Source organism: Salmo salar, chromosome 19 (assembly GCF_965601325.2).
Source record: "Salmo salar chromosome 19, fSalSal1, whole genome shotgun sequence".
NCBI lineage: Eukaryota > Metazoa > Chordata > Actinopteri > Salmoniformes > Salmonidae > Salmo > Salmo salar.
Window position 1 is genome coordinate 90,457,010 of NC_138309.1, and position 25,801 is coordinate 90,482,810.

At 47.1% G+C, this 25,801-nt stretch overlaps 1 protein-coding gene across 1 annotated transcript in view; it reads right to left on the minus strand.

Moving 5' to 3' along the window:
• Positions 1-287: 287 nt before the first annotated feature.
• The window catches only part of LOC145862283 (Golgi reassembly-stacking protein 1), a 58,243-nt gene continuing 32,729 nt past the window's right edge, over positions 288-25,801 (minus strand). The window contains exons 3-7 of the mRNA XM_082965547.1: positions 3,901-3,956; positions 2,671-2,818; positions 2,383-2,469; positions 2,067-2,197; positions 288-375 (exon numbers count right to left, since the gene is read on the minus strand). Coding sequence (XP_082821673.1) covers positions 288-375; positions 2,067-2,197; positions 2,383-2,469; positions 2,671-2,818; positions 3,901-3,956 — 510 coding nt within the window. The remainder of the gene's footprint in view (positions 376-2,066; positions 2,198-2,382; positions 2,470-2,670; positions 2,819-3,900; positions 3,957-25,801) is intronic.

A 25,801-nucleotide genomic window follows, 5' to 3' on the forward strand; every position in this document is an offset into this window, starting at 1 on the left:
GTTAAAGGGAACCTGAGATGACAGACAGTACTGTACATCCTGGATGTATTTGCTCTCCATCATAAAGGGTCTTAGAGGAATAAAGTTGAAATAAAACATGTAACTTAGCTACATATTCTAAATACACACGGGATATTCAATGAAAATGTATCATATTTATCTAAAAGAATTCCTAACCGTTTATCAACGGTCAGTAAAATTGTCTAGTCGGAAAGGGAACTAGAGGTGTGAAGGCGTTTACCTCAGTGTGTTGACCAGCAGGCATCTCTCGGGTTCTGCTGTCGTCATCAGGTGGAGGTAAAGGAAGGGCCCCATGGCTGTTCAGGACGGCTTGGGATTCGGTGCAAGTAGCCGTATCCAATACCACAGCCTAAGCTGAGACAGAATTACACAATAAGCCTGGAGGGGCTATGGTATATTGTGAATATACCCGTTGCTATGGGGCTATGGTATACTGTGAATATACATTTTTTACATTTTACATTTTTAGTCATTTAGCAGACGCTCTCATCCAGAGCGACTTACAGTAGTGAATGCATACATTTCATTTTCATTTCATACAATTTTTATTTTTATTTTTTTTTTTTCTTCTTTTTGTACTTGGCCCCCCGTGGGAATCGAACCCACAACCCTGGCGTTGCAAACACCATGCTCTACCAACTGAGCTACGGGGAAGGCCATATACCCGTTGCTAAGGGGCTATGGTATACTGTGAATATACCTGTTGCTAAGGGGCTATGGTATATTGTGAATATACCCGTTGCTATGGGGCTATGGTATATTGTGAATATACCCGTTGCTATGGGGCTATGGTATACTGTGAATATACCCGTTGCTAAGGGGCTATGGTATACTGTGAATATACCCGTTGCTAAGGGGCTATGGTATACTGTGAATATACCCGTTGCTAAGGGGGTATGGTATATTGTGAATATACCCGTTGCTAAGGGGCTATGGTATATTGTGAATATGGTATACTGTCAATATACCCGTTGCTAAGGGGGTATGGTATATTGTGAATAAGGTATACTGTGAATATACCCGTTGCTAAGGGGCTATGGTATATTGTGAATATGGTATACTGTGAATATACCCGTTGCTAAGGGGGTATGGTATATTGTGAATAAGGTATACTGTGAATATACCCGCTGCTAAGGGGCTATGGTATATTGTGAATATGGTATATTGTGAATATACCCGTTGCTAAGGGGGTATGGTATACTGTGAATATACCGGTTGCTATGGGGCTATGGTATATTGTGAATATGGTATATTGTTAATATACCCGTTGCTAAGGGGGTATGGTATATTGTGAATAAGGTATATTGTGAATATAGTATATTGTGAATATACCCGTTGCTAAGGGGGTATGGTATATTGTGAATATACCCGTTGCTAAGGGGGTATAGTATATTGTGAATATACCCGTTGCTAAGGGGGTATGGTATATTGTGAATAGACCCGTTGCTAAGGGGGTATGGTATGGTATGGTATATTGTGAATATGGTATATTGTTAATATACCCATTGCTAAGGGGATATGGTATATTGTGAATAAGGTATATTGTGAATATAGTATATTGTGAATATACCCGTTGCTAAGGGGGTATGGTATATTGTGAATATACCCGTTGCTAAGGGGGTATGGTATATTGTGAATATGGTATATTGTTAATATACCCATTGCTAAGGGGATATGGTATATTGTGAGTAAGGTATATTGTGAATATAGTATATTGTGAATATACCCGTTGCTAAGGGGGTATGGTATATTGTGAATATACCCATTGCTAAGGGGGTATGGTATATTGTGAATATGGTATATTGTTAATATACCCATTGCTAAGGGGATATGGTATATTGTTAATATACCCATTGCTAAGGGGGTATGGTATATTGTGAATATACCCGTTGCTAAGGGGGTATGGTATATTGTGAATAAGGTATATATTGTGAATATACCCGTTGCTAACCTTTGTAGCAGGGTATGAAGCGGTAGCGAGATATAAAAAAAACGTTCCTCCTAAAAGAGGTCGATTCAGTCCGTTAGAGTGGAGAGAGTTTTACCTTCCCTCTCCGCCCCAGGCTCCATTGGGGGTAACCACCAGCTCTCTACAGAGCTCTGTCCCAGTGTTGTAGACCAGCAGCTTCAGAGGCTTCCCCTCGTTGCTCTCGATCAGGGTGAACAAGTCCTCAGACTGCAGAGTGAAACATCACATCATAGACACTTCAGTGAGAAAGAAAGGAAATCTGGAAGGAAAAACACGCCAGCTAACAGTGAACAAAAAAATATCTTTCAGCAATTTCTAACTTTCAAAAAGTATTGGATATTTGGTGAAATGGATTTTCCGTGCAAACAATAGGTTACTGGTCTTAATCGTACATCTTGCAACACCTGGTCCGCTCCAACAATGAAGTCTTGATGTGCCTGCAAGCCAGCCAACGCTGCTGGGGAATTCGATCCTACATCCTGAAAGGAAAAGGAAGAAGTTATCATTTCAGATTTGACAAACCTATGGAAAACAGCATGCATAGTCATTTAAAACCCCCAGAGGTTTGTGATGTGGTGTCTGCTGTGTATAAAGCCACTAGAGTCCTATACATGAAGGTACATGAATTCTATGACAACAAAACAACAACAGAGGATCCACTGTGACTTGTCCTAACTCACCAGGACGTGCCAGACCTTCTCATTGGCTCCCTGGAAGCTGCAGAAGCGTACAGAAGCCCCCAGGAGACCCTGGCCACCCCACATGTTGCTAGGGAACACCTCCAGCTGTCTGACCCTAAGAGACTTGGTGCTCCACACCTCCAGCTGTCTGACCCTAAGAGACTTGGTGCTCCACACCTCCAGCTGTCTGACCCTAAGAGACTTGGTGCTCCACACCTCCAGCTGTCTGACCCTAAGAGACTTGGTGCTCCACACCTCCAGCTGTCTGACCCTAAGAGACTTGGTGCTCCACACCTCCAGCTGTCTGACCCTAAGAGACTTGGTGCTCCACACCTCCAGCTGTCTGACCCTAAGAGACTTGGTGCTCCACACCTCCAGCTGTCTGACCCTAAGAGACTTGGTGCTCCACACCTCCAGCTGTCTGACCCTAAGAGACTTGGTGCTCCACACCTCCAGCTGTCTGACCCTAAGAGACTTGGTGCTCCACACCTCCAGCTGTCTGACCCTAAGAGACTTGGTGCTCCACACCTCCAGCTGTCTGACCCTAAGAGACTTGGTGCTCCACACCTCCAGCTGTCTGACCCTAAGAGACTTGGTGCTCCACACCTCCAGCTGTCTGACCCTAAGAGACTTGGTGCTCCACACCTCCAGCTGTCTGACCCTAAGAGACTTGGTGCTCCACACCTCCAGCTGTCTGACCCTAAGAGACTTGGTGCTCCACACCTCCAGCTGTCTGACCCTAAGAGACTTGGTGCTCCACACCTCCAGCTGTCTGACCCTAAGAGACTTGGTGCTCCACACCTCCAGCTGTCTGACCCTAAGAGACTTGGTGCTCCACACCTCCAGCTGTCTGACCCTAAGAGACTTGGTGCTCCACACCTCCAGCTGTCTGACCCTAAGAGACTTGGTGCTCCACACCTCCAGCTGTCTGACCCTAAGAGACTTGGTGCTCCACACCTAAAAGCTGTCTGACCCTAAGAGACTTGGTGCTCCACACCTCCAGCTGTCTGACCCTAAGAGACTTGGTGCTCCACACCTCCAGCTGTCTGACCCTAAGAGACTTGGTGCTCCACACCTCCAGCTGTCTGACCCTAAGAGACTTGGTGCTCCACACCTAAAAGCTGTCTGACCCTAAGAGACTTGGTGCTCCACACCTCCAGCTGTCTGACCCTAAGAGACTTGGTGCTCCACACCTCCAGCTGTCTGACCCTAAGAGACTTGGTGCTCCACACCTCCTTCTCCACGTTGGCCTTCAGAAGGGCTTTCAGCAGGTCATTATCTCTGTTCTGGAGTGGGGAGAGGGTAATAACAGCTATCAGCAGGTCATTATCTCTGTTCTGGAGCGGGGAGAGGGTAATAACAGCTATAGCAGGTCATTATCTCTGTTCTGGAGTGAGGAGAGGGTAATAACAGCTATAGCAGGTCATTATCTCTGTTCTGGAGTGAGGAGAGGGTAATAACAGCTATCAGCAGGTCATTATCTCTGTTCTGGAGTGGGGAGAGGGTAATAACAGCTATCAGCAGGTCATTATCTCTGTTCTGGAGCGGGGAGAGGGTAATAACAGCTATCAGCAGGTCATTATCTCTGTTCTGGAGTGGGGAGAGGGTAATAACAGCTATCAGCAGGTCATTATCTCTGTTCTGGAGCGGGGAGAGGGTAATAACAGCTATCAGCAGGTCATTATCTCTGTTCTGGAGTGGGGAGAGGGTAATAACAGCTATCAGCAGGTCATTATCTCTGTTCTGGAGCGGGGAGAGGGTAATAACAGCGATCAGCAGGTCATTATCTCTGTTCTGGAGCGGGGAGAGGGTAATAACAGCTATCAGCAGGTCATTATCTCTGTTCTGGAGTGGGGAGAGGGTAATAACAGCTATCAGCAGGTCATTATCTCTGTTCTGGAGCGGGGAGAGGGTAATAACAGCTATCAGCAGGTCATTATCTCTGTTCTGGAGTGGGGAGAGGGTAATAACAGCTATCAGCAGGTCATTATCTCTGTTCTGGAGCGGGGAGAGGGTAATAACAGCTATCAGCAGGTCATTATCTCTGTTCTGGAGCGGGGAGAGGGTAATAACAGCTATCAGCAGGTCATTATCTCTGTTCTGGTGTGGGGAGAGGGTAATAACAGCTATAGCAGGTCATTATCTCTGTTCTGGAGTGGGGAGAGGGTAATAACAGCTATAGCAGGTCATTATCTCTGTTCTGGAGTAGGGAGAGGGTAATAACAGCTTTCAGCAGGTCATTATCTCTGTTCTGGAGTGGGGAGAGGGTAATAACAGCTATCAGCAGGTCATTATCTCTGTTCTGGAGTGGGGAGAGGGTAATAACAGCTATCAGCAGGTCATTATCTCTGTTCTGGAGTGGGGAGAGGGTAATAACAGCTATAGCAGGTCATTATCTCTGTTCTGGAGTGGGGAGAGGGTAATAACAGCTATCAGCAGGTCATTATCTCTGTTCTGGAGCGGGGAGAGGGTAATAACAGCTATAGCAGGTCATTATCTCTGTTCTGGAGTGGGGAGAGGGTAATAACAGCTATCAGCAGGTCATTATCTCTGTTCTGGAGCGAGGAGAGGGTAATAACAGCTATAGCAGGTCATTATCTCTGTTCTGGAGTGGGGAGAGGGTAATAACAGCTATCAGCAGGTCATTATCTCTGTTCTGGAGTGGGGAGAGGGTAATAACAGCTATCAGCAGGTCATTATCTCTGTTCTGGAGCGAGGAGAGGGTAATAACAGCTATCAGCAGGTCATTATCTCTGTTCTGGAGCGGGGAGAGGGTAATAACAGCTATCAGCAGGTCATTATCTCTGTTCTGGAGCGGGGAGAGGGTAATAACAGCTATCAGCAGGTCATTATCTCTGTTCTGGAGTGGGGAGAGGGTAATAACAGCTATCAGCAGGTCATTATCTCTGTTCTGGAGCGGGGAGAGGGTAATAACAGCTATCAGCAGGTCATTATCTCTGTTCTGGAGCGAGGAGAGGGTAATAACAGCTATCAGCAGGTCATTATCTCTGTTCTGGAGCGAGGAGAGGGTAATAACAGCTATCAGCAGGTCATTATCTCTGTTCTGGAGTGGGGAGAGGGTAATAACAGCTATAGCAGGTCATTATCTCTGTTCTGGAGTGGGGAGAGGGTAATAACAGCTATCAGCAGGTCATTATCTCTGTTCTGGAGCGGGGAGAGGGTAATAACAGCTATCAGCAGGTCATTATCTCTGTTCTGGAGTGGGGAGAGGGTAAAAACAGCTATAGCAGGTCATTATCTCTGTTCTGGAGTGGGGAGAGGGTAATAACAGCTTTCAGCAGGTCATTATCTCTGTTCTGGAGCGAGGAGAGGGTAAAAACAGCTATCAGCAGGTCATTATCTCTGTTCTGGAGCGAGGAGAGGGTAATAACAGCTATCAGCAGGTCATTATCTCTGTTCTGGAGCGAGGAGAGGGTAATAACAGCTATCAGCAGGTCATTATCTCTGTTCTGGAGCGAGGAGAGGGTAATAACAGCTATCAGCAGGTCATTATCTCTGTTCTGGAGCGGGGAGAGGGTAATAACAGCTATCAGCAGGTCATTATCTCTGTTCTGGAGTGGGGAGAGGGTAATAACAGCTATCAGCAGGTCATTATCTCTGTTCTGGAGTGGGGAGAGGGTAATAACAGCTATCAGCAGGTCATTATCTCTGTTCTGGAGTGGGGAGAGGGTAATAACAGCTATCAGCAGGTCATTATCTCTGTTCTGGAGCGAGGAGAGGGTAAAAACAGCTTTCAGCAGGTCATTATCTCTGTTCTGGAGCGAGGAGAGGGTAATAACAGCTATAGCAGGTCATTATCTCTGTTCTGGAGTGGGGAGAGGGTAATAACAGCTATCAGCAGGTCATTATCTCTGTTCTGGAGCGAGGAGAGGGTAATAACAGCTTTCAGCAGGTCATTATCTCTGTTCTGGAGCGAGGAGAGGGTAATAACAGCTATCAGCAGGTCATTATCTCTGTTCTGGAGCGGGGAGAGGGTAATAACAGCTTTCAGCAGGTCATTATCTCTGTTCTGGAGCGGGGAGAGGGTAATAACAGCTTTCAGCAGGTCATTATCTCTGTTCTGGAGCGAGGAGAGGGTAATAACAGCTATCAGCAGGTCATTATCTCTGTTCTGGAGCGAGGAGAGGGTAAAAACAGCTATCAGCAGGTCATTATCTCTGTTCTGGAGCGGGGAGAGGGTAAAAACAGCTATAGCAGGTCATTATCTCTGTTCTGGAGTGGGGAGAGGGTAATAACAGCTATAGCAGGTCATTATCTCTGTTCTGGAGTGGGGAGAGGGTAATAACAGCTATCAGCAGGTCATTATCTCTGTTCTGGAGCGGGGAGAGGGTAATAACAGCTATCAGCAGGTCATTATCTCTGTTCTGGAGCGAGGAGAGGGTAAAAACAGCTATAGCAGGTCATTATCTCTGTTCTGGAGTGGGGAGAGGGTAATAACAGCTTTCAGCAGGTCATTATCTCTGTTCTGGAGTCGAGGGAGAGGGTAATAACAGCTATCAGCAGGTCATTATCTCTGTTCTGGAGCGAGGAGAGGGTAAAAACAGCTATAGCAGGTCATTATCTCTGTTCTGGAGTGGGGAGAGGGTAATAACAGCTATAGCAGGTCATTATCTCTGTTCTGGAGTGGGGAGAGGGTAATAACAGCTATCAGCAGGTCATTATCTCTGTTCTGGAGGGGGAGAGGGTAATAACAGCTATCAGCAGGTCATTATCTCTGTTCTGGAGCGAGGGAGAGGGTAATAACAGCTATCAGCAGGTCATTATCTCTGTTCTGGAGCGAGGAGAGGGTAAAAACAGCTATCAGCAGGTCATTATCTCTGTTCTGGAGCGAGGAGAGGGTAATAACAGCTATAGCAGGTCATTATCTCTGTTCTGGAGTGGGGAGAGGGTAATAACAGCTATCAGCAGGTCATTATCTCTGTTCTGGAGCGAGGAGAGGGTAATAACAGCTATCAGCAGGTCATTATCTCTGTTCTGGAGCGAGGAGAGGGTAAAAACAGCTATAGCAGGTCATTATCTCTGTTCTGGAGTGGGGAGAGGGTAATAACAGCTATCAGCAGGTCATTATCTCTGTTCTGGAGTGGGGAGAGGGTAATAACAGCTATCAGCAGGTCATTATCTCTGTTCTGGAGCGGGGAGAGGGTAATAACAGCTATCAGCAGGTCATTATCTCTGTTCTGGAGTGGGGAGAGGGTAATAACAGCTTTCAGCAGGTCATTATCTCTGTTCTGGAGTGGGGAGAGGGTAAAAACAGCTTTCAGCAGGTCATTATCTCTGTTCTGGAGCGGGGAGAGGGTAATAACAGCTATAGCAGGTCATTATCTCTGTTCTGGAGTGGGGAGAGGGTAATAACAGCTATCAGCAGGTCATTATCTCTGTTCTGGAGCGAGGAGAGGGTAATAACAGCTTTCAGCAGGTCATTATCTCTGTTCTGGAGCGAGGAGAGGGTAATAACAGCTATCAGCAGGTCATTATCTCTGTTCTGGAGCGGGGAGAGGGTAATAACAGCTTTCAGCAGGTCATTATCTCTGTTCTGGAGCGAGGAGAGGGTAATAACAGCTATCAGCAGGTCATTATCTCTGTTCTGGAGCGAGGAGAGGGTAATAACAGCTATCAGCAGGTCATTATCTCTGTTCTGGAGCGGGGAGAGGGTAAAAACAGCTATCAGCAGGTCATTATCTCTGTTCTGGAGTGGGGAGAGGGTAATAACAGCTATAGCAGGTCATTATCTCTGTTCTGGAGTGGGGAGAGGGTAATAACAGCTATCAGCAGGTCATTATCTCTGTTCTGGAGCGGGGAGAGGGTAATAACAGCTATCAGCAGGTCATTATCTCTGTTCTGGAGTGAGGAGAGGGTAAAAACAGCTATAGCAGGTCATTATCTCTGTTCTGGAGTGGGGAGAGGGTAATAACAGCTTTCAGCAGGTCATTATCTCTGTTCTGGAGCGAGGAGAGGGTAAAAACAGCTATCAGCAGGTCATTATCTCTGTTCTGGAGCGAGGAGAGGGTAATAACAGCTATCAGCAGGTCATTATCTCTGTTCTGGAGCGAGGAGAGGGTAATAACAGCTATCAGCAGGTCATTATCTCTGTTCTGGAGCGAGGAGAGGGTAATAACAGCTATCAGCAGGTCATTATCTCTGTTCTGGAGTGGGGAGAGGGTAATAACAGCTATCAGCAGGTCATTATCTCTGTTCTGGAGTGGGGAGAGGGTAATAACAGCTATAGCAGGTCATTATCTCTGTTCTGGAGTGGGGAGAGGGTAATAACAGCTATCAGCAGGTCATTATCTCTGTTCTGGAGCGGGGAGAGGGTAATAACAGCTATCAGCAGGTCATTATCTCTGTTCTGGAGCGGGGAGAGGGTAATAACAGCTATCAGCAGGTCATTATCTCTGTTCTGGAGCGGGGAGAGGGTAATAACAGCTATCAGCAGGTCATTATCTCTGTTCTGGAGTGGGGAGAGGGTAATAACAGCTTTCAGCAGGTCATTATCTCTGTTCTGGAGCGAGGAGAGGGTAATAACAGCTATCAGCAGGTCATTATCTCTGTTCTGGAGCGAGGAGAGGGTAATAACAGCTATCAGCAGGTCATTATCTCTGTTCTGGAGCGGGGAGAGGGTAATAACAGCTATCAGCAGGTCATTATCTCTGTTCTGGAGCGGGGAGAGGGTAATAACAGCTATCAGCAGGTCATTATCTCTGTTCTGGAGCGAGGAGAGGGTAATAACAGCTATCAGCAGGTCATTATCTCTGTTCTGGAGCGAGGAGAGGGTAATAACAGCTATCAGCAGGTCATTATCTCTGTTCTGGAGCGGGGAGAGGGTAATAACAGCTATCAGCAGGTCATTATCTCTGTTCTGGAGCGGGGAGAGGGTAATAACAGCTATCAGCAGGTCATTATCTCTGTTCTGGAGCGGGGAGAGGGTAATAACAGCTATCAGCAGGTCATTATCTCTGTTCTGGAGCGAGGAGAGGGTAATAACAGCTTTCAGCAGGTCATTATCTCTGTTCTGGAGCGAGGAGAGGGTAATAACAGCTATCAGCAGGTCATTATCTCTGTTCTGGAGCGAGGAGAGGGTAATAACAGCTATCAGCAGGTCATTATCTCTGTTCTGGAGCGAGGAGAGGGTAAAAACAGCTATCAGCAGGTCATTATCTCTGTTCTGGAGCGAGGAGAGGGTAATAACAGCTATCAGCAGGTCATTATCTCTGTTCTGGAGCGAGGAGAGGGTAATAACAGCTTTCAGCAGGTCATTATCTCTGTTCTGGAGCGAGGAGAGGGTAATAACAGCTATCAGCAGGTCATTATCTCTGTTCTGGAGCGGGGAGAGGGTAATAACAGCTATCAGCAGGTCATTATCTCTGTTCTGGAGCGGGGAGAGGGTAATAACAGCTATCAGCAGGTCATTATCTCTGTTCTGGAGCGGGGAGAGGGTAATAACAGCTATAGCAGGTCATTATCTCTGTTCTGGAGTCGGGGAGAGGGTAATAACAGCTATCAGCAGGTCATTATCTCTGTTCTGGAGCGGGGAGAGGGTAATAACAGCTATCAGCAGGTCATTATCTCTGTTCTGGAGCGGGGAGAGGGTAATAACAGCTTTCAGCAGGTCATTATCTCTGTTCTGGAGCGAGGAGAGGGTAATAAACAGCTATTCAGCAGGTCATTATCTCTGTTCTGGAGCGAGGAGAGGGTAATAACAGCTATCAGCAGGTCATTATCTCTGTTCTGGAGCGAGGAGAGGGTAATAACAGCTATCAGCAGGTCATTATCTCTGTTCTGGAGTGGGGAGAGGGTAATAACAGCTTTCAGCAGGTCATTATCTCTGTTCTGGAGTGGGGAGAGGGTAATAACAGCTATAGCAGGTCATTATCTCTGTTCTGGAGTGGGGAGAGGGTAATAACAGCTATCAGCAGGTCATTATCTCTGTTCTGGAGCGAGGAGAGGGTAAAAACAGCTATCAGCAGGTCATTATCTCTGTTCTGGAGCGAGGAGAGGGTAATAACAGCTATCAGCAGGTCATTATCTCTGTTCTGGAGCGAGGAGAGGGTAATAACAGCTATAGCAGGTCATTATCTCTGTTCTGGAGCGAGGAGAGGGTAATAACAGCTTTCAGCAGGTCATTATCTCTGTTCTGGAGCGAGGAGAGGGTAATAACAGCTATCAGCAGGTCATTATCTCTGTTCTGGAGCGAGGAGAGGGTAAAAACAGCTATAGCAGGTCATTATCTCTGTTCTGGAGTGGGGAGAGGGTAATAACAGCTATAGCAGGTCATTATCTCTGTTCTGGAGTGGGGAGAGGGTAATAACAGCTATCAGCAGGTCATTATCTCTGTTCTGGAGCGGGGAGAGGGTAATAACAGCTATCAGCAGGTCATTATCTCTGTTCTGGAGCGAGGAGAGGGTAAAAACAGCTATCAGCAGGTCATTATCTCTGTTCTGGAGTGGGGAGAGGGTAATAACAGCTTTCAGCAGGTCATTATCTCTGTTCTGGAGTGGGGAGAGGGTAAAAACAGCTATAGCAGGTCATTATCTCTGTTCTGGAGTGGGGAGAGGGTAATAACAGCTATCAGCAGGTCATTATCTCTGTTCTGGAGCGAGGAGAGGGTAAAAACAGCTATCAGCAGGTCATTATCTCTGTTCTGGAGCGAGGAGAGGGTAATAACAGCTATCAGCAGGTCATTATCTCTGTTCTGGAGCGAGGAGAGGGTAATAACAGCTATCAGCAGGTCATTATCTCTGTTCTGGAGCGAGGAGAGGGTAATAACAGCTATCAGCAGGTCATTATCTCTGTTCTGGAGCGGGGAGAGGGTAATAACAGCTATCAGCAGGTCATTATCTCTGTTCTGGAGTGGGGAGAGGGTAATAACAGCTATCAGCAGGTCATTATCTCTGTTCTGGAGTGGGGAGAGGGTAATAACAGCTATCAGCAGGTCATTATCTCTGTTCTGGAGTGGGGAGAGGGTAATAACAGCTATCAGCAGGTCATTATCTCTGTTCTGGAGTGGGGAGAGGGTAATAACAGCTATCAGCAGGTCATTATCTCTGTTCTGGAGTGGGGAGAGGGTAATAACAGCTATCAGCAGGTCATTATCTCTGTTCTGGAGTGGGGAGAGGGTAATAACAGCTATCAGCAGGTCATTATCTCTGTTCTGGAGTGGGGAGAGGGTAATAACAGCTATCAGCAGGTCATTATCTCTGTTCTGGAGCGAGGAGAGGGTAATAACAGCTTTCAGCAGGTCATTATCTCTGTTCTGGAGCGAGGAGAGGGTAATAACAGCTTTCAGCAGGTCATTATCTCTGTTCTGGAGTGAGGAGAGGGTAATAACAGCTTTCAGCAGGTCATTATCTCTGTTCTGGAGCGGGGAGAGGGTAATAACAGCTATCAGCAGGTCATTATCTCTGTTCTGGAGCGGGGAGAGGGTAATAACAGCTATCAGCAGGTCATTATCTCTGTTCTGGAGCGAGGAGAGGGTAATAACAGCTATAGCAGGTCATTATCTCTGTTCTGGAGCGAGGAGAGGGTAATAACAGCTTTCAGCAGGTCATTATCTCTGTTCTGGAGTGAGGAGAGGGTAATAACAGCTTTCAGCAGGTCATTATCTCTGTTCTGGAGCGGGGAGAGGGTAAAAACAGCTATAGCAGGTCATTATCTCTGTTCTGGAGTGGGGAGAGGGTAATAACAGCTATAGCAGGTCATTATCTCTGTTCTGGAGTGGGGAGAGGGTAATAACAGCTATCAGCAGGTCATTATCTCTGTTCTGGAGCGGGGAGAGGGTAATAACAGCTATCAGCAGGTCATTATCTCTGTTCTGGAGTGAGGAGAGGGTAAAAACAGCTATAGCAGGTCATTATCTCTGTTCTGGAGTGGGGAGAGGGTAATAACAGCTTTCAGCAGGTCATTATCTCTGTTCTGGAGCGAGGAGAGGGTAAAAACAGCTATAGCAGGTCATTATCTCTGTTCTGGAGTGGGGAGAGGGTAATAACAGCTTTCAGCAGGTCATTATCTCTGTTCTGGAGCGAGGAGAGGGTAAAAACAGCTATCAGCAGGTCATTATCTCTGTTCTGGAGCGAGGAGAGGGTAATAACAGCTATCAGCAGGTCATTATCTCTGTTCTGGAGCGAGGAGAGGGTAATAACAGCTATCAGCAGGTCATTATCTCTGTTCTGGAGCGAGGAGAGGGTAATAACAGCTATCAGCAGGTCATTATCTCTGTTCTGGAGTGGGGAGAGGGTAATAACAGCTATCAGCAGGTCATTATCTCTGTTCTGGAGTGGGGAGAGGGTAATAACAGCTATCAGCAGGTCATTATCTCTGTTCTGGAGTGGGGAGAGGGTAATAACAGCTATCAGCAGGTCATTATCTCTGTTCTGGAGTGGGGAGAGGGTAATAACAGCTATCAGCAGGTCATTATCTCTGTTCTGGAGTGGGGAGAGGGTAATAACAGCTATCAGCAGGTCATTATCTCTGTTCTGGAGTGGGGAGAGGGTAATAACAGCTATCAGCAGGTCATTATCTCTGTTCTGGAGTGGGGAGAGGGTAATAACAGCTATCAGCAGGTCATTATCTCTGTTCTGGAGCGAGGAGAGGGTAATAACAGCTTTCAGCAGGTCATTATCTCTGTTCTGGAGCGAGGAGAGGGTAATAACAGCTATCAGCAGGTCATTATCTCTGTTCTGGAGCGGGGAGAGGGTAATAACAGCTATCAGCAGGTCATTATCTCTGTTCTGGAGCGGGGAGAGGGTAATAACAGCTATCAGCAGGTCATTATCTCTGTTCTGGAGCGGGGAGAGGGTAATAACAGCTATCAGCAGGTCATTATCTCTGTTCTGGAGCGGGGAGAGGGTAATAACAGCTATCAGCAGGTCATTATCTCTGTTCTGGAGCGGGGAGAGGGTAATAACAGCTATCAGCAGGTCATTATCTCTGTTCTGGAGCGGGGAGAGGGTAATAACAGCTATAGCAGGTCATTATCTCTGTTCTGGAGCGGGGAGAGGGTAATAACAGCTATAGCAGGTCATTATCTCTGTTCTGGAGCGGGGAGAGGGTAATAACAGCTATAGCAGGTCATTATCTCTGTTCTGGAGCGAGGAGAGGGTAATAACAGCTATCAGCAGGTCATTATCTCTGTTCTGGAGCGAGGAGAGGGTAATAACAGCTTTCAGCAGGTCATTATCTCTGTTCTGGAGCGAGGAGAGGGTAATAACAGCTATCAGCAGGTCATTATCTCTGTTCTGGAGCGAGGAGAGGGTAATAACAGCTATCAGCAGGTCATTATCTCTGTTCTGGAGCGAGGAGAGGGTAATAACAGCTATCAGCAGGTCATTATCTCTGTTCTGGAGCGGGGAGAGGGTAATAACAGCTATCAGCAGGTCATTATCTCTGTTCTGGAGTGGGGAGAGGGTAATAACAGCTATCAGCAGGTCATTATCTCTGTTCTGGAGTGGGGAGAGGGTAATAACAGCTATCAGCAGGTCATTATCTCTGTTCTGGAGCGGGGAGAGGGTAATAACAGCTTTCAGCAGGTCATTATCTCTGTTCTGGAGCGGGGAGAGGGTAATAACAGCTATCAGCAGGTCATTATCTCTGTTCTGGAGCGGGGAGAGGGTAATAACAGCTATCAGCAGGTCATTATCTCTGTTCTGGAGCGGGGAGAGGGTAATAACAGCTATCAGCAGGTCATTATCTCTGTTCTGGAGCGGGGAGAGGGTAATAACAGCTATCAGCAGGTCATTATCTCTGTTCTGGAGCGAGGAGAGGGTAATAACAGCTATCAGCAGGTCATTATCTCTGTTCTGGAGCGGGGAGAGGGTAATAACAGCTATCAGCAGGTCATTATCTCTGTTCTGGAGCGGGAGAGGGTAATAACAGCTATCAGCAGGTCATTATCTCTGTTCTGGAGCGAGGAGAGGGTAAAAACAGCTTTCAGCAGGTCATTATCTCTGTTCTGGAGCGAGGAGAGGGTAATAACAGCTTTCAGCAGGTCATTATCTCTGTTCTGGAGCGAGGAGAGGGTAATAACAGCTTTCAGCAGGTCATTATCTCTGTTCTGGAGCGGGGAGAGGGTAATAACAGCTATCAGCAGGTCATTATCTCTGTTCTGGAGCGGGGAGAGGGTAATAACAGCTATCAGCAGGTCATTATCTCTGTTCTGGAGCGAGGAGAGGGTAATAACAGCTATCAGCAGGTCATTATCTCTGTTCTGGAGCGAGGAGAGGGTAATAACAGCTTTCAGCAGGTCATTATCTCTGTTCTGGAGTGAGGAGAGGGTAATAACAGCTTTCAGCAGGTCATTATCTCTGTTCTGGAGCGGGGAGAGGGTAATAACAGCTATCAGCAGGTCATTATCTCTGTTCTGGAGTGAGGAGAGGGTAATAACAGCTATCAGCAGGTCATTATCTCTGTTCTGGAGTGGGGAGAGGGTAATAACAGCTATAGCAGGTCATTATCTCTGTTCTGGAGTGAGGAGAGGGTAATAACAGCTTTCAGCAGGTCATTATCTCTGTTCTGGAGCGGGGAGAGGGTAATAACAGCTATCAGCAGGTCATTATCTCTGTTCTGGAGTGGGGAGAGGGTAATAACAGCTATCAGCAGGTCATTATCTCTGTTCTGGAGTGGGGAGAGGGTAATAACAGCTATCAGCAGGTCATTATCTCTGTTCTGGAGTGGGGAGAGGGTAATAACAGCTATCAGCAGGTCATTATCTCTGTTCTGGAGTGGGGAGAGGGTAATAACAGCTTTCAGCAGGTCATTATCTCTGTTCTGGAGTGGGGAGAGGGTAATAACAGCTATCAGCAGGTCATTATCTCTGTTCTGGAGCGGGGAGAGGGTAATAACAGCTATCAGCAGGTCATTATCTCTGTTCTGGAGTGGGGAGAGGGTAATAACAGCTATCAGCAGGTCATTATCTCTGTTCTGGAGCGGGGAGAGGGTAATAACAGCTATCAGCAGGTCATTATCTCTGTTCTGGAGCGGGGAGAGGGTAATAACAGCTATCAGCAGGTCATTATCTCTGTTCTGGAGTGGGGAGAGGGTAATAACAGCTATCAGCAGGTCATTATCTCTGTTCTGGAGCGGGGAGAGGGTAATAACAGCTTTCAGCAGGTCATTATCTCTGTTCTGGAGTGGGGAGAGGGTAATAACAGCTATCAGCAGGTCATTATCTCTGTTCTGGAGCGGGGAGAGGGTAATAACAGCTATCAGCAGGTCATTATCTCTGTTCTGGAGTGGGGAGAGGGTAATAACAGCTATCAGCAGGTCATTATCTCTGTTCTGGAGTGGGGAGAGGGTAATAACAGCTATCAGCAGGTCATTATCTCTGTTCTGGAGCGAGGAGAGGGTAATAACAGCTTTCAGCAGGTCATTATCTCTGTTCTGGAGCGGGGAGAGGGTAATAACAGCTATCAGCAGGTCATTATCTCTGTTCTGGAGCGAGGAGAGGGTAATAACAGCTATCAGCAGGTCATTATCTCTGTTCTGGAGCGGGGAGAGGGTAATAACAGCTATCAGCAGGTCATTATCTCTGTTCTGGAGTGGGGAGAGGGTAATAACAGCTATCAGCAGGTCATTATCTCTGTTCTGGAGTGGGGAGAGGGTAATAACAGCTATAGCAGGTCATTATCTCTGTTCTGGAGCGGGGAGAGGGTAATAACAGCTTTCAGCAGGTCATTATCTCTGTTCTGGAGCGGGGAGAGGGTAATAACAGCTATCAGCAGGTCATTATCTCTGTTCTGGAGTGGGGAGAGGGTAATAACAGCTATAGCAGGTCATTATCTCTGTTCTGGAGTGGGGAGAGGGTAATAACAGCTATCAGCAGGTCATTATCTCTGTTCTGGAGCGGGGAGAGGGTAATAACAGCTTTCAGCAGGTCATTATCTCTGTTCTGGAGCGGGGAGAGGGTAATAACAGCTATCAGCAGGTCATTATCTCTGTTCTGGAGCGGGGAGAGGGTAATAACAGCTATCAGCAGGTCATTATCTCTGTTCTGGAGCGGGGAGAGGGTAATAACAGCTATCAGCAGGTCATTATCTCTGTTCTGGAGTGGGGAGAGGGTAATAACAGCTATCAGCAGGTCATTATCTCTGTTCTGGAGTGGGGAGAGGGTAATAACAGCTATCAGCAGGTCATTATCTCTGTTCTGGAGTGGGGAGAGGGTAATAACAGCTATCAGCAGGTCATTATCTCTGTTCTGGAGTGGGGAGAGGGTAATAACAGCTATCAGCAGGTCATTATCTCTGTTCTGGAGTGGGGAGAGGGTAATAACAGCTATCAGCAGGTCATTATCTCTGTTCTGGAGCGAGGAGAGGGTAATAACAGCTATCAGCAGGTCATTATCTCTGTTCTGGAGCGGGGAGAGGGTAATAACAGCTATCAGCAGGTCATTATCTCTGTTCTGGAGTGGGGAGAGGGTAATAACAGCTATAGCAGGTCATTATCTCTGTTCTGGAGTGGGGAGAGGGTAATAACAGCTATCAGCAGGTCATTATCTCTGTTCTGGAGCGGGGAGAGGGTAATAACAGCTATCAGCAGGTCATTATCTCTGTTCTGGAGGGGAGAGGGTAATAACAGCTATCAGCAGGTCATTATCTCTGTTCTGGAGCGAGGAGAGGGTAATAACAGCTATCAGCAGGTCATTATCTCTGTTCTGGAGCGAGGAGAGGGTAATAACAGCTATCAGCAGGTCATTATCTCTGTTCTGGAGCGGGGAGAGGGTAATAACAGCTATCAGCAGGTCATTATCTCTGTTCTGGAGCGGGGAGAGGGTAATAACAGCTATCAGCAGGTCATTATCTCTGTTCTGGAGTGGGGAGAGGGTAATAACAGCTATCAGCAGGTCATTATCTCTGTTCTGGAGCGGGGAGAGGGTAATAACAGCTTTCAGCAGGTCATTATCTCTGTTCTGGAGTGGGGAGAGGGTAATAACAGCTATCAGCAGGTCATTATCTCTGTTCTGGAGCGGGGAGAGGGTAATAACAGCTATCAGCAGGTCATTATCTCTGTTCTGGAGTGGGGAGAGGGTAATAACAGCTATCAGCAGGTCATTATCTCTGTTCTGGAGTGGGGAGAGGGTAAAAACAGCTATCAGCAGGTCATTATCTCTGTTCTGGAGTGGGGAGAGGGTAATAACAGCTATCAGCAGGTCATTATCTCTGTTCTGGAGTGGGGAGAGGGTAATAACAGCTATCAGCAGGTCATTATCTCTGTTCTGGAGTGGGGAGAGGGTAATAACAGCTATCAGCAGGTCATTATCTCTGTTCTGGAGCGGGGAGAGGGTAATAACAGCTTTCAGCAGGTCATTATCTCTGTTCTGGAGCGGGGAGAGGGTAATAACAGCTATCAGCAGGTCATTATCTCTGTTCTGGAGTGGGGAGAGGGTAATAACAGCTATCAGCAGGTCATTATCTCTGTTCTGGAGCGGGGAGAGGGTAATAACAGCTATCAGCAGGTCATTATCTCTGTTCTGGAGCGAGGAGAGGGTAATAACAGCTATCAGCAGGTCATTATCTCTGTTCTGGAGCGGGGAGAGGGTAATAACAGCTATCAGCAGGTCATTATCTCTGTTCTGGAGCGGGGAGAGGGTAATAACAGCTATCAGCAGGTCATTATCTCTGTTCTGGAGCGAGGAGAGGGTAATAACAGCTATCAGCAGGTCATTATCTCTGTTCTGGAGCGAGGAGAGGGTAATAACAGCTATCAGCAGGTCATTATCTCTGTTCTGGAGCGAGGAGAGGGTAATAACAGCTATCAGCAGGTCATTATCTCTGTTCTGGAGTGGGGAGAGGGTAATAACAGCTATCAGCAGGTCATTATCTCTGTTCTGGAGTGGGGAGAGGGTAATAACAGCTATCAGCAGGTCATTATCTCTGTTCTGGAGTGGGGAGAGGGTAATAACAGCTTTCAGCAGGTCATTATCTCTGTTCTGGAGCGGGGAGAGGGTAATAACAGCTATCAGCAGGTCATTATCTCTGTTCTGGAGTGGGGAGAGGGTAATAACAGCTATCAGCAGGTCATTATCTCTGTTCTGGAGCGGGGAGAGGGTAATAACAGCTATCAGCAGGTCATTATCTCTGTTCTGGAGCGAGGAGAGGGTAATAACAGCTATCAGCAGGTCATTATCTCTGTTCTGGAGCGGGGAGAGGGTAATAACAGCTATCAGCAGGTCATTATCTCTGTTCTGGAGCGAGGAGAGGGTAATAACAGCTATCAGCAGGTCATTATCTCTGTTCTGGAGCGGGGAGAGGGTAATAACAGCTATCAGCAGGTCATTATCTCTGTTCTGGAGTGGGGAGAGGGTAATAACAGCTATCAGCAGGTCATTATCTCTGTTCTGGAGTGGGGAGAGGGTAATAACAGCTATAGCAGGTCATTATCTCTGTTCTGGAGTGGGGAGAGGGTAATAACAGCTATCAGCAGGTCATTATCTCTGTTCTGGAGCGGGGAGAGGGTAAAAACAGCTTTCAGCAGGTCATTATCTCTGTTCTGGAGCGGGGAGAGGGTAATAACAGCTATCAGCAGGTCATTATCTCTGTTCTGGAGCGGGGAGAGGGTAATAACAGCTATCAGCAGGTCATTATCTCTGTTCTGGAGTGGGGAGAGGGTAATAACAGCTATCAGCAGGTCATTATCTCTGTTCTGGAGTGGGGAGAGGGTAATAACAGCTATAGCAGGTCATTATCTCTGTTCTGGAGCGGGGAGAGGGTAATAACAGCTATCAGCAGGTCATTATCTCTGTTCTGGAGTGGGGAGAGGGTAATAACAGCTATCAGCAGGTCATTATCTCTGTTCTGGAGTGGGGAGAGGGTAATAACAGCTATCAGCAGGTCATTATCTCTGTTCTGGAGCGGGGAGAGGGTAATAACAGCTTTCAGCAGGTCATTATCTCTGTTCTGGAGCGGGGAGAGGGTAATAACAGCTATCAGCAGGTCATTATCTCTGTTCTGGAGCGAGGAGAGGGTAATAACAGCTATCAGCAGGTCATTATCTCTGTTCTGGAGCGGGGAGAGGGTAATAACAGCTATCAGCAGGTCATTATCTCTGTTCTGGAGCGGGGAGAGGGTAATAACAGCTATCAGCAGGTCATTATCTCTGTTCTGGAGCGAGGAGAGGGTAATAACAGCTTTCAGCAGGTCATTATCTCTGTTCTGGAGCGAGGAGAGGGTAATAACAGCTATCAGCAGGTCATTATCTCTGTTCTGGAGCGAGGAGAGGGTAATAACAGCTTTCAGCAGGTCATTATCTCTGTTCTGGAGTGGGGAGAGGGTAATAACAGCTATCAGCAGGTCATTATCTCTGTTCTGGAGTGGGGAGAGGGTAATAACAGCTATCAGCAGGTCATTATCTCTGTTCTGGAGTGGGGAGAGGGTAATAACAGCTATCAGCAGGTCATTATCTCTGTTCTGGAGTGGGGAGAGGGTAATAACAGCTATCAGCAGGTCATTATCTCTGTTCTGGAGCGAGGAGAGGGTAATAACAGCTTTCAGCAGGTCATTATCTCTGTTCTGGAGTGAGGAGAGGGTAATAACAGCTATCAGCAGGTCATTATCTCTGTTCTGGAGTGGGGAGAGGGTAAAAACAGCTTTCAGCAGGTCATTATCTCTGTTCTGGAGTGGGGAGAGGGTAATAACAGCTATCAGCAGGTCATTATCTCTGTTCTGGAGCGGGGAGAGGGTAATAACAGCTATCAGCAGGTCATTATCTCTGTTCTGGAGTGGGGAGAGGGTAATAACAGCTATCAGCAGGTCATTATCTCTGTTCTGGAGTGGGGAGAGGGTAATAACAGCTATAGCAGGTCATTATCTCTGTTCTGGAGCGGGGAGAGGGTAATAACAGCTATCAGCAGGTCATTATCTCTGTTCTGGAGTGGGGAGAGGGTAATAACAGCTATCAGCAGGTCATTATCTCTGTTCTGGAGTGGGGAGAGGGTAATAACAGCTATCAGCAGGTCATTATCTCTGTTCTGGAGCGAGGAGAGGGTAATAACAGCTTTCAGCAGGTCATTATCTCTGTTCTGGAGCGGGGAGAGGGTAATAACAGCTATCAGCAGGTCATTATCTCTGTTCTGGAGCGAGGAGAGGGTAATAACAGCTATCAGCAGGTCATTATCTCTGTTCTGGAGCGGGGAGAGGGTAATAACAGCTATCAGCAGGTCATTATCTCTGTTCTGGAGCGGGGAGAGGGTAATAACAGCTATCAGCAGGTCATTATCTCTGTTCTGGAGCGAGGAGAGGGTAATAACAGCTTTCAGCAGGTCATTATCTCTGTTCTGGAGCGAGGAGAGGGTAATAACAGCTATCAGCAGGTCATTATCTCTGTTCTGGAGCGAGGAGAGGGTAATAACAGCTATCAGCAGGTCATTATCTCTGTTCTGGAGTGGGGAGAGGGTAATAACAGCTATCAGCAGGTCATTATCTCTGTTCTGGAGTGGGGAGAGGGTAATAACAGCTATAGCAGGTCATTATCTCTGTTCTGGAGTGGGGAGAGGGTAATAACAGCTATCAGCAGGTCATTATCTCTGTTCTGGAGTGGGGAGAGGGTAATAACAGCTATAGCAGGTCATTATCTCTGTTCTGGAGTGGGGAGAGGGTAATAACAGCTATCAGCAGGTCATTATCTCTGTTCTGGAGCGAGGAGAGGGTAATAACAGCTTTCAGCAGGTCATTATCTCTGTTCTGGAGTGAGGAGAGGGTAATAACAGCTATCAGCAGGTCATTATCTCTGTTCTGGAGTGGGGAGAGGGTAAAAACAGCTTTCAGCAGGTCATTATCTCTGTTCTGGAGTGGGGAGAGGGTAATAACAGCTATCAGCAGGTCATTATCTCTGTTCTGGAGCGGGGAGAGGGTAATAACAGCTATCAGCAGGTCATTATCTCTGTTCTGGAGTGGGGAGAGGGTAATAACAGCTATCAGCAGGTCATTATCTCTGTTCTGGAGCGGGGAGAGGGTAATAACAGCTATCAGCAGGTCATTATCTCTGTTCTGGAGTGGGGAGAGGGTAATAACAGCTATCAGCAGGTCATTATCTCTGTTCTGGAGCGGGGAGAGGGTAATAACAGCTTTCAGCAGGTCATTATCTCTGTTCTGGAGCGGGGAGAGGGTAATAACAGCTATCAGCAGGTCATTATCTCTGTTCTGGAGCGAGGAGAGGGTAATAACAGCTATCAGCAGGTCATTATCTCTGTTCTGGAGCGGGGAGAGGGTAATAACAGCTATCAGCAGGTCATTATCTCTGTTCTGGAGCGGGGAGAGGGTAATAACAGCTATCAGCAGGTCATTATCTCTGTTCTGGAGCGAGGAGAGGGTAATAACAGCTTTCAGCAGGTCATTATCTCTGTTCTGGAGCGAGGAGAGGGTAATAACAGCTATCAGCAGGTCATTATCTCTGTTCTGGAGCGAGGAGAGGGTAATAACAGCTTTCAGCAGGTCATTATCTCTGTTCTGGAGTGGGGAGAGGGTAATAACAGCTATCAGCAGGTCATTATCTCTGTTCTGGAGTGAGGAGAGGGTAATAACAGCTATAGCAGGTCATTATCTCTGTTCTGGAGTGGGGAGAGGGTAATAACAGCTATCAGCAGGTCATTATCTCTGTTCTGGAGTGGGGAGAGGGTAATAACAGCTATAGCAGGTCATTATCTCTGTTCTGGAGTGGGGAGAGGGTAATAACAGCTATCAGCAGGTCATTATCTCTGTTCTGGAGCGAGGAGAGGGTAATAACAGCTTTCAGCAGGTCATTATCTCTGTTCTGGAGTGGGGAGAGGGTAATAACAGCTATCAGCAGGTCATTATCTCTGTTCTGGAGTGGGGAGAGGGTAATAACAGCTATCAGCAGGTCATTATCTCTGTTCTGGAGTGAGGAGAGGGTAATAACAGCTATCAGCAGGTCATTATCTCTGTTCTGGAGTGGGGAGAGGGTAATAACAGCTATCAGCAGGTCATTATCTCTGTTCTGGAGTGGGGAGAGGGTAATAACAGCTATAGCAGGTCATTATCTCTGTTCTGGAGTGGGGAGAGGGTAAAAACAGCTTTCAGCAGGTCATTATCTCTGTTCTGGAGCGAGGAGAGGGTAAAAACAGCTTTCAGCAGGTCATTATCTCTGTTCTGGAGTGGGGAGAGGGTAATAACAGCTATAGCAGGTCATTATCTCTGTTCTGGAGTGGGGAGAGGGTAATAACAGCTATCAGCAGGTCATTATCTCTGTTCTGGAGTGAGGAGAGGGTAAAAACAGCTTTCAGCAGGTCATTATCTCTGTTCTGGAGCGAGGAGAGGGTAAAAACAGCTTTCAGCAGGTCATTATCTCTGTTCTGGAGTGGGGAGAGGGTAATAACAGCTATCAGCAGGTCATTATCTCTGTTCTGGAGTGGGGAGAGGGTAATAACAGCTATCAGCAGGTCATTATCTCTGTTCTGGAGTGGGGAGAGGGTAATAACAGCTATCAGCAGGTCATTATCTCTGTTCTGGAGTGGGGAGAGGGTAATAACAGCTATCAGCAGGTCATTATCTCTGTTCTGGAGCGGGGAGAGGGTAAAAACAGCTTTCAGCAGGTCATTATCTCTGTTCTGGAGTGGGGAGAGGGTAATAACAGCTATCAGCAGGTCATTATCTCTGTTCTGGAGTGGGGAGAGGGTAATAACAGCTATCAGCAGGTCATTATCTCTGTTCTGGAGTGGGGAGAGGGTAATAACAGCTATCAGCAGGTCATTATCTCTGTTCTGGAGTGGGGAGAGGGTAATAACAGCTATCAGCAGGTCATTATCTCTGTTCTGGAGCGGGGAGAGGGTAATAACAGCTATCAGCAGGTCATTATCTCTGTTCTGGAGCGAGGAGAGGGTAATAACAGCTATCAGCAGGTCATTATCTCTGTTCTGGAGTGAGGAGAGGGTAAAAACAGCTTTCAGCAGGTCATTATCTCTGTTCTGGAGCGAGGAGAGGGTAAAAACAGCTTTCAGCAGGTCATTATCTCTGTTCTGGAGTGGGGAGAGGGTAATAACAGCTATCAGCAGGTCATTATCTCTGTTCTGGAGTGGGGAGAGGGTAATAACAGCTATCAGCAGGTCATTATCTCTGTTCTGGAGTGGGGAGAGGGTAATAACAGCTATCAGCAGGTCATTATCTCTGTTCTGGAGCGGGGAGAGGGTAAAAACAGCTTTCAGCAGGTCATTATCTCTGTTCTGGAGTGGGGAGAGGGTAATAACAGCTATCAGCAGGTCATTATCTCTGTTCTGGAGTGGGGAGAGGGTAATAACAGCTATCAGCAGGTCATTATCTCTGTTCTGGAGTGGGGAGAGGGTAATAACAGCTATCAGCAGGTCATTATCTCTGTTCTGGAGCGAGGAGAGGGTAATAACAGCTTTCAGCAGGTCATTATCTCTGTTCTGGAGTGGGGAGAGGGTAATAACAGCTATCAGCAGGTCATTATCTCTGTTCTGGAGTGGGGAGAGGGTAATAACAGCTATCAGCAGGTCATTATCTCTGTTCTGGAGTGGGGAGAGGGTAATAACAGCTATCAGCAGGTCATTATCTCTGTTCTGGAGTGGGGAGAGGGTAATAACAGCTATCAGCAGGTCATTATCTCTGTTCTGGAGTGGGGAGAGGGTAATAACAGCTATCAGCAGGTCATTATCTCTGTTCTGGAGCGGGGAGAGGGTAAAAACAGCTTTCAGCAGGTCATTATCTCTGTTCTGGAGTGGGGAGAGGGTAATAACAGCTATAGCAGGTCATTATCTCTGTTCTGGAGTGGGGAGAGGGTAATAACAGCTATCAGCAGGTCATTATCTCTGTTCTGGAGTGGGGAGAGGGTAATAACAGCTATCAGCAGGTCATTATCTCTGTTCTGGAGCGGGGAGAGGGTAATAACAGCTATCAGCAGGTCATTATCTCTGTTCTGGAGCGAGGAGAGGGTAATAACAGCTATCAGCAGGTCATTATCTCTGTTCTGGAGTGAGGAGAGGGTAAAAACAGCTTTCAGCAGGTCATTATCTCTGTTCTGGAGCGAGGAGAGGGTAATAACAGCTTTCAGCAGGTCATTATCTCTGTTCTGGAGTGGGGAGAGGGTAATAACAGCTATCAGCAGGTCATTATCTCTGTTCTGGAGTGGGGAGAGGGTAATAACAGCTATCAGCAGGTCATTATCTCTGTTCTGGAGTGGGGAGAGGGTAATAACAGCTATCAGCAGGTCATTATCTCTGTTCTGGAGTGGGGAGAGGGTAATAACAGCTATCAGCAGGTCATTATCTCTGTTCTGGAGTGGGGAGAGGGTAATAACAGCTATCAGCAGGTCATTATCTCTGTTCTGGAGCGAGGAGAGGGTAATAACAGCTATCAGCAGGTCATTATCTCTGTTCTGGAGTGAGGAGAGGGTAAAAACAGCTATCAGCAGGTCATTATCTCTGTTCTGGAGCGAGGAGAGGGTAAAAACAGCTTTCAGCAGGTCATTATCTCTGTTCTGGAGTGGGGAGAGGGTAATAACAGCTATCAGCAGGTCATTATCTCTGTTCTGGAGTGGGGAGAGGGTAATAACAGCTATCAGCAGGTCATTATCTCTGTTCTGGAGTGGGGAGAGGGTAATAACAGCTATCAGCAGGTCATTATCTCTGTTCTGGAGTGGGGAGAGGGTAATAACAGCTATCAGCAGGTCATTATCTCTGTTCTGGAGTGGGGAGAGGGTAATAACAGCTATCAGCAGGTCATTATCTCTGTTCTGGAGTGGGGAGAGGGTAATAACAGCTATCAGCAGGTCATTATCTCTGTTCTGGAGTGGGGAGAGGGTAATAACAGCTATCAGCAGGTCATTATCTCTGTTCTGGAGCGGGGAGAGGGTAATAACAGCTTTCAGCAGGTCATTATCTCTGTTCTGGAGTGGGGAGAGGGTAATAACAGCTATCAGCAGGTCATTATCTCTGTTCTGGAGTGGGGAGAGGGTAATAACAGCTATAGCAGGTCATTATCTCTGTTCTGGAGTGGGGAGAGGGTAATAACAGCTATCAGCAGGTCATTATCTCTGTTCTGGAGTGGGGAGAGGGTAATAACAGCTATCAGCAGGTCATTATCTCTGTTCTGGAGCGGGGAGAGGGTAATAACAGCTATCAGCAGGTCATTATCTCTGTTCTGGAGCGAGGAGA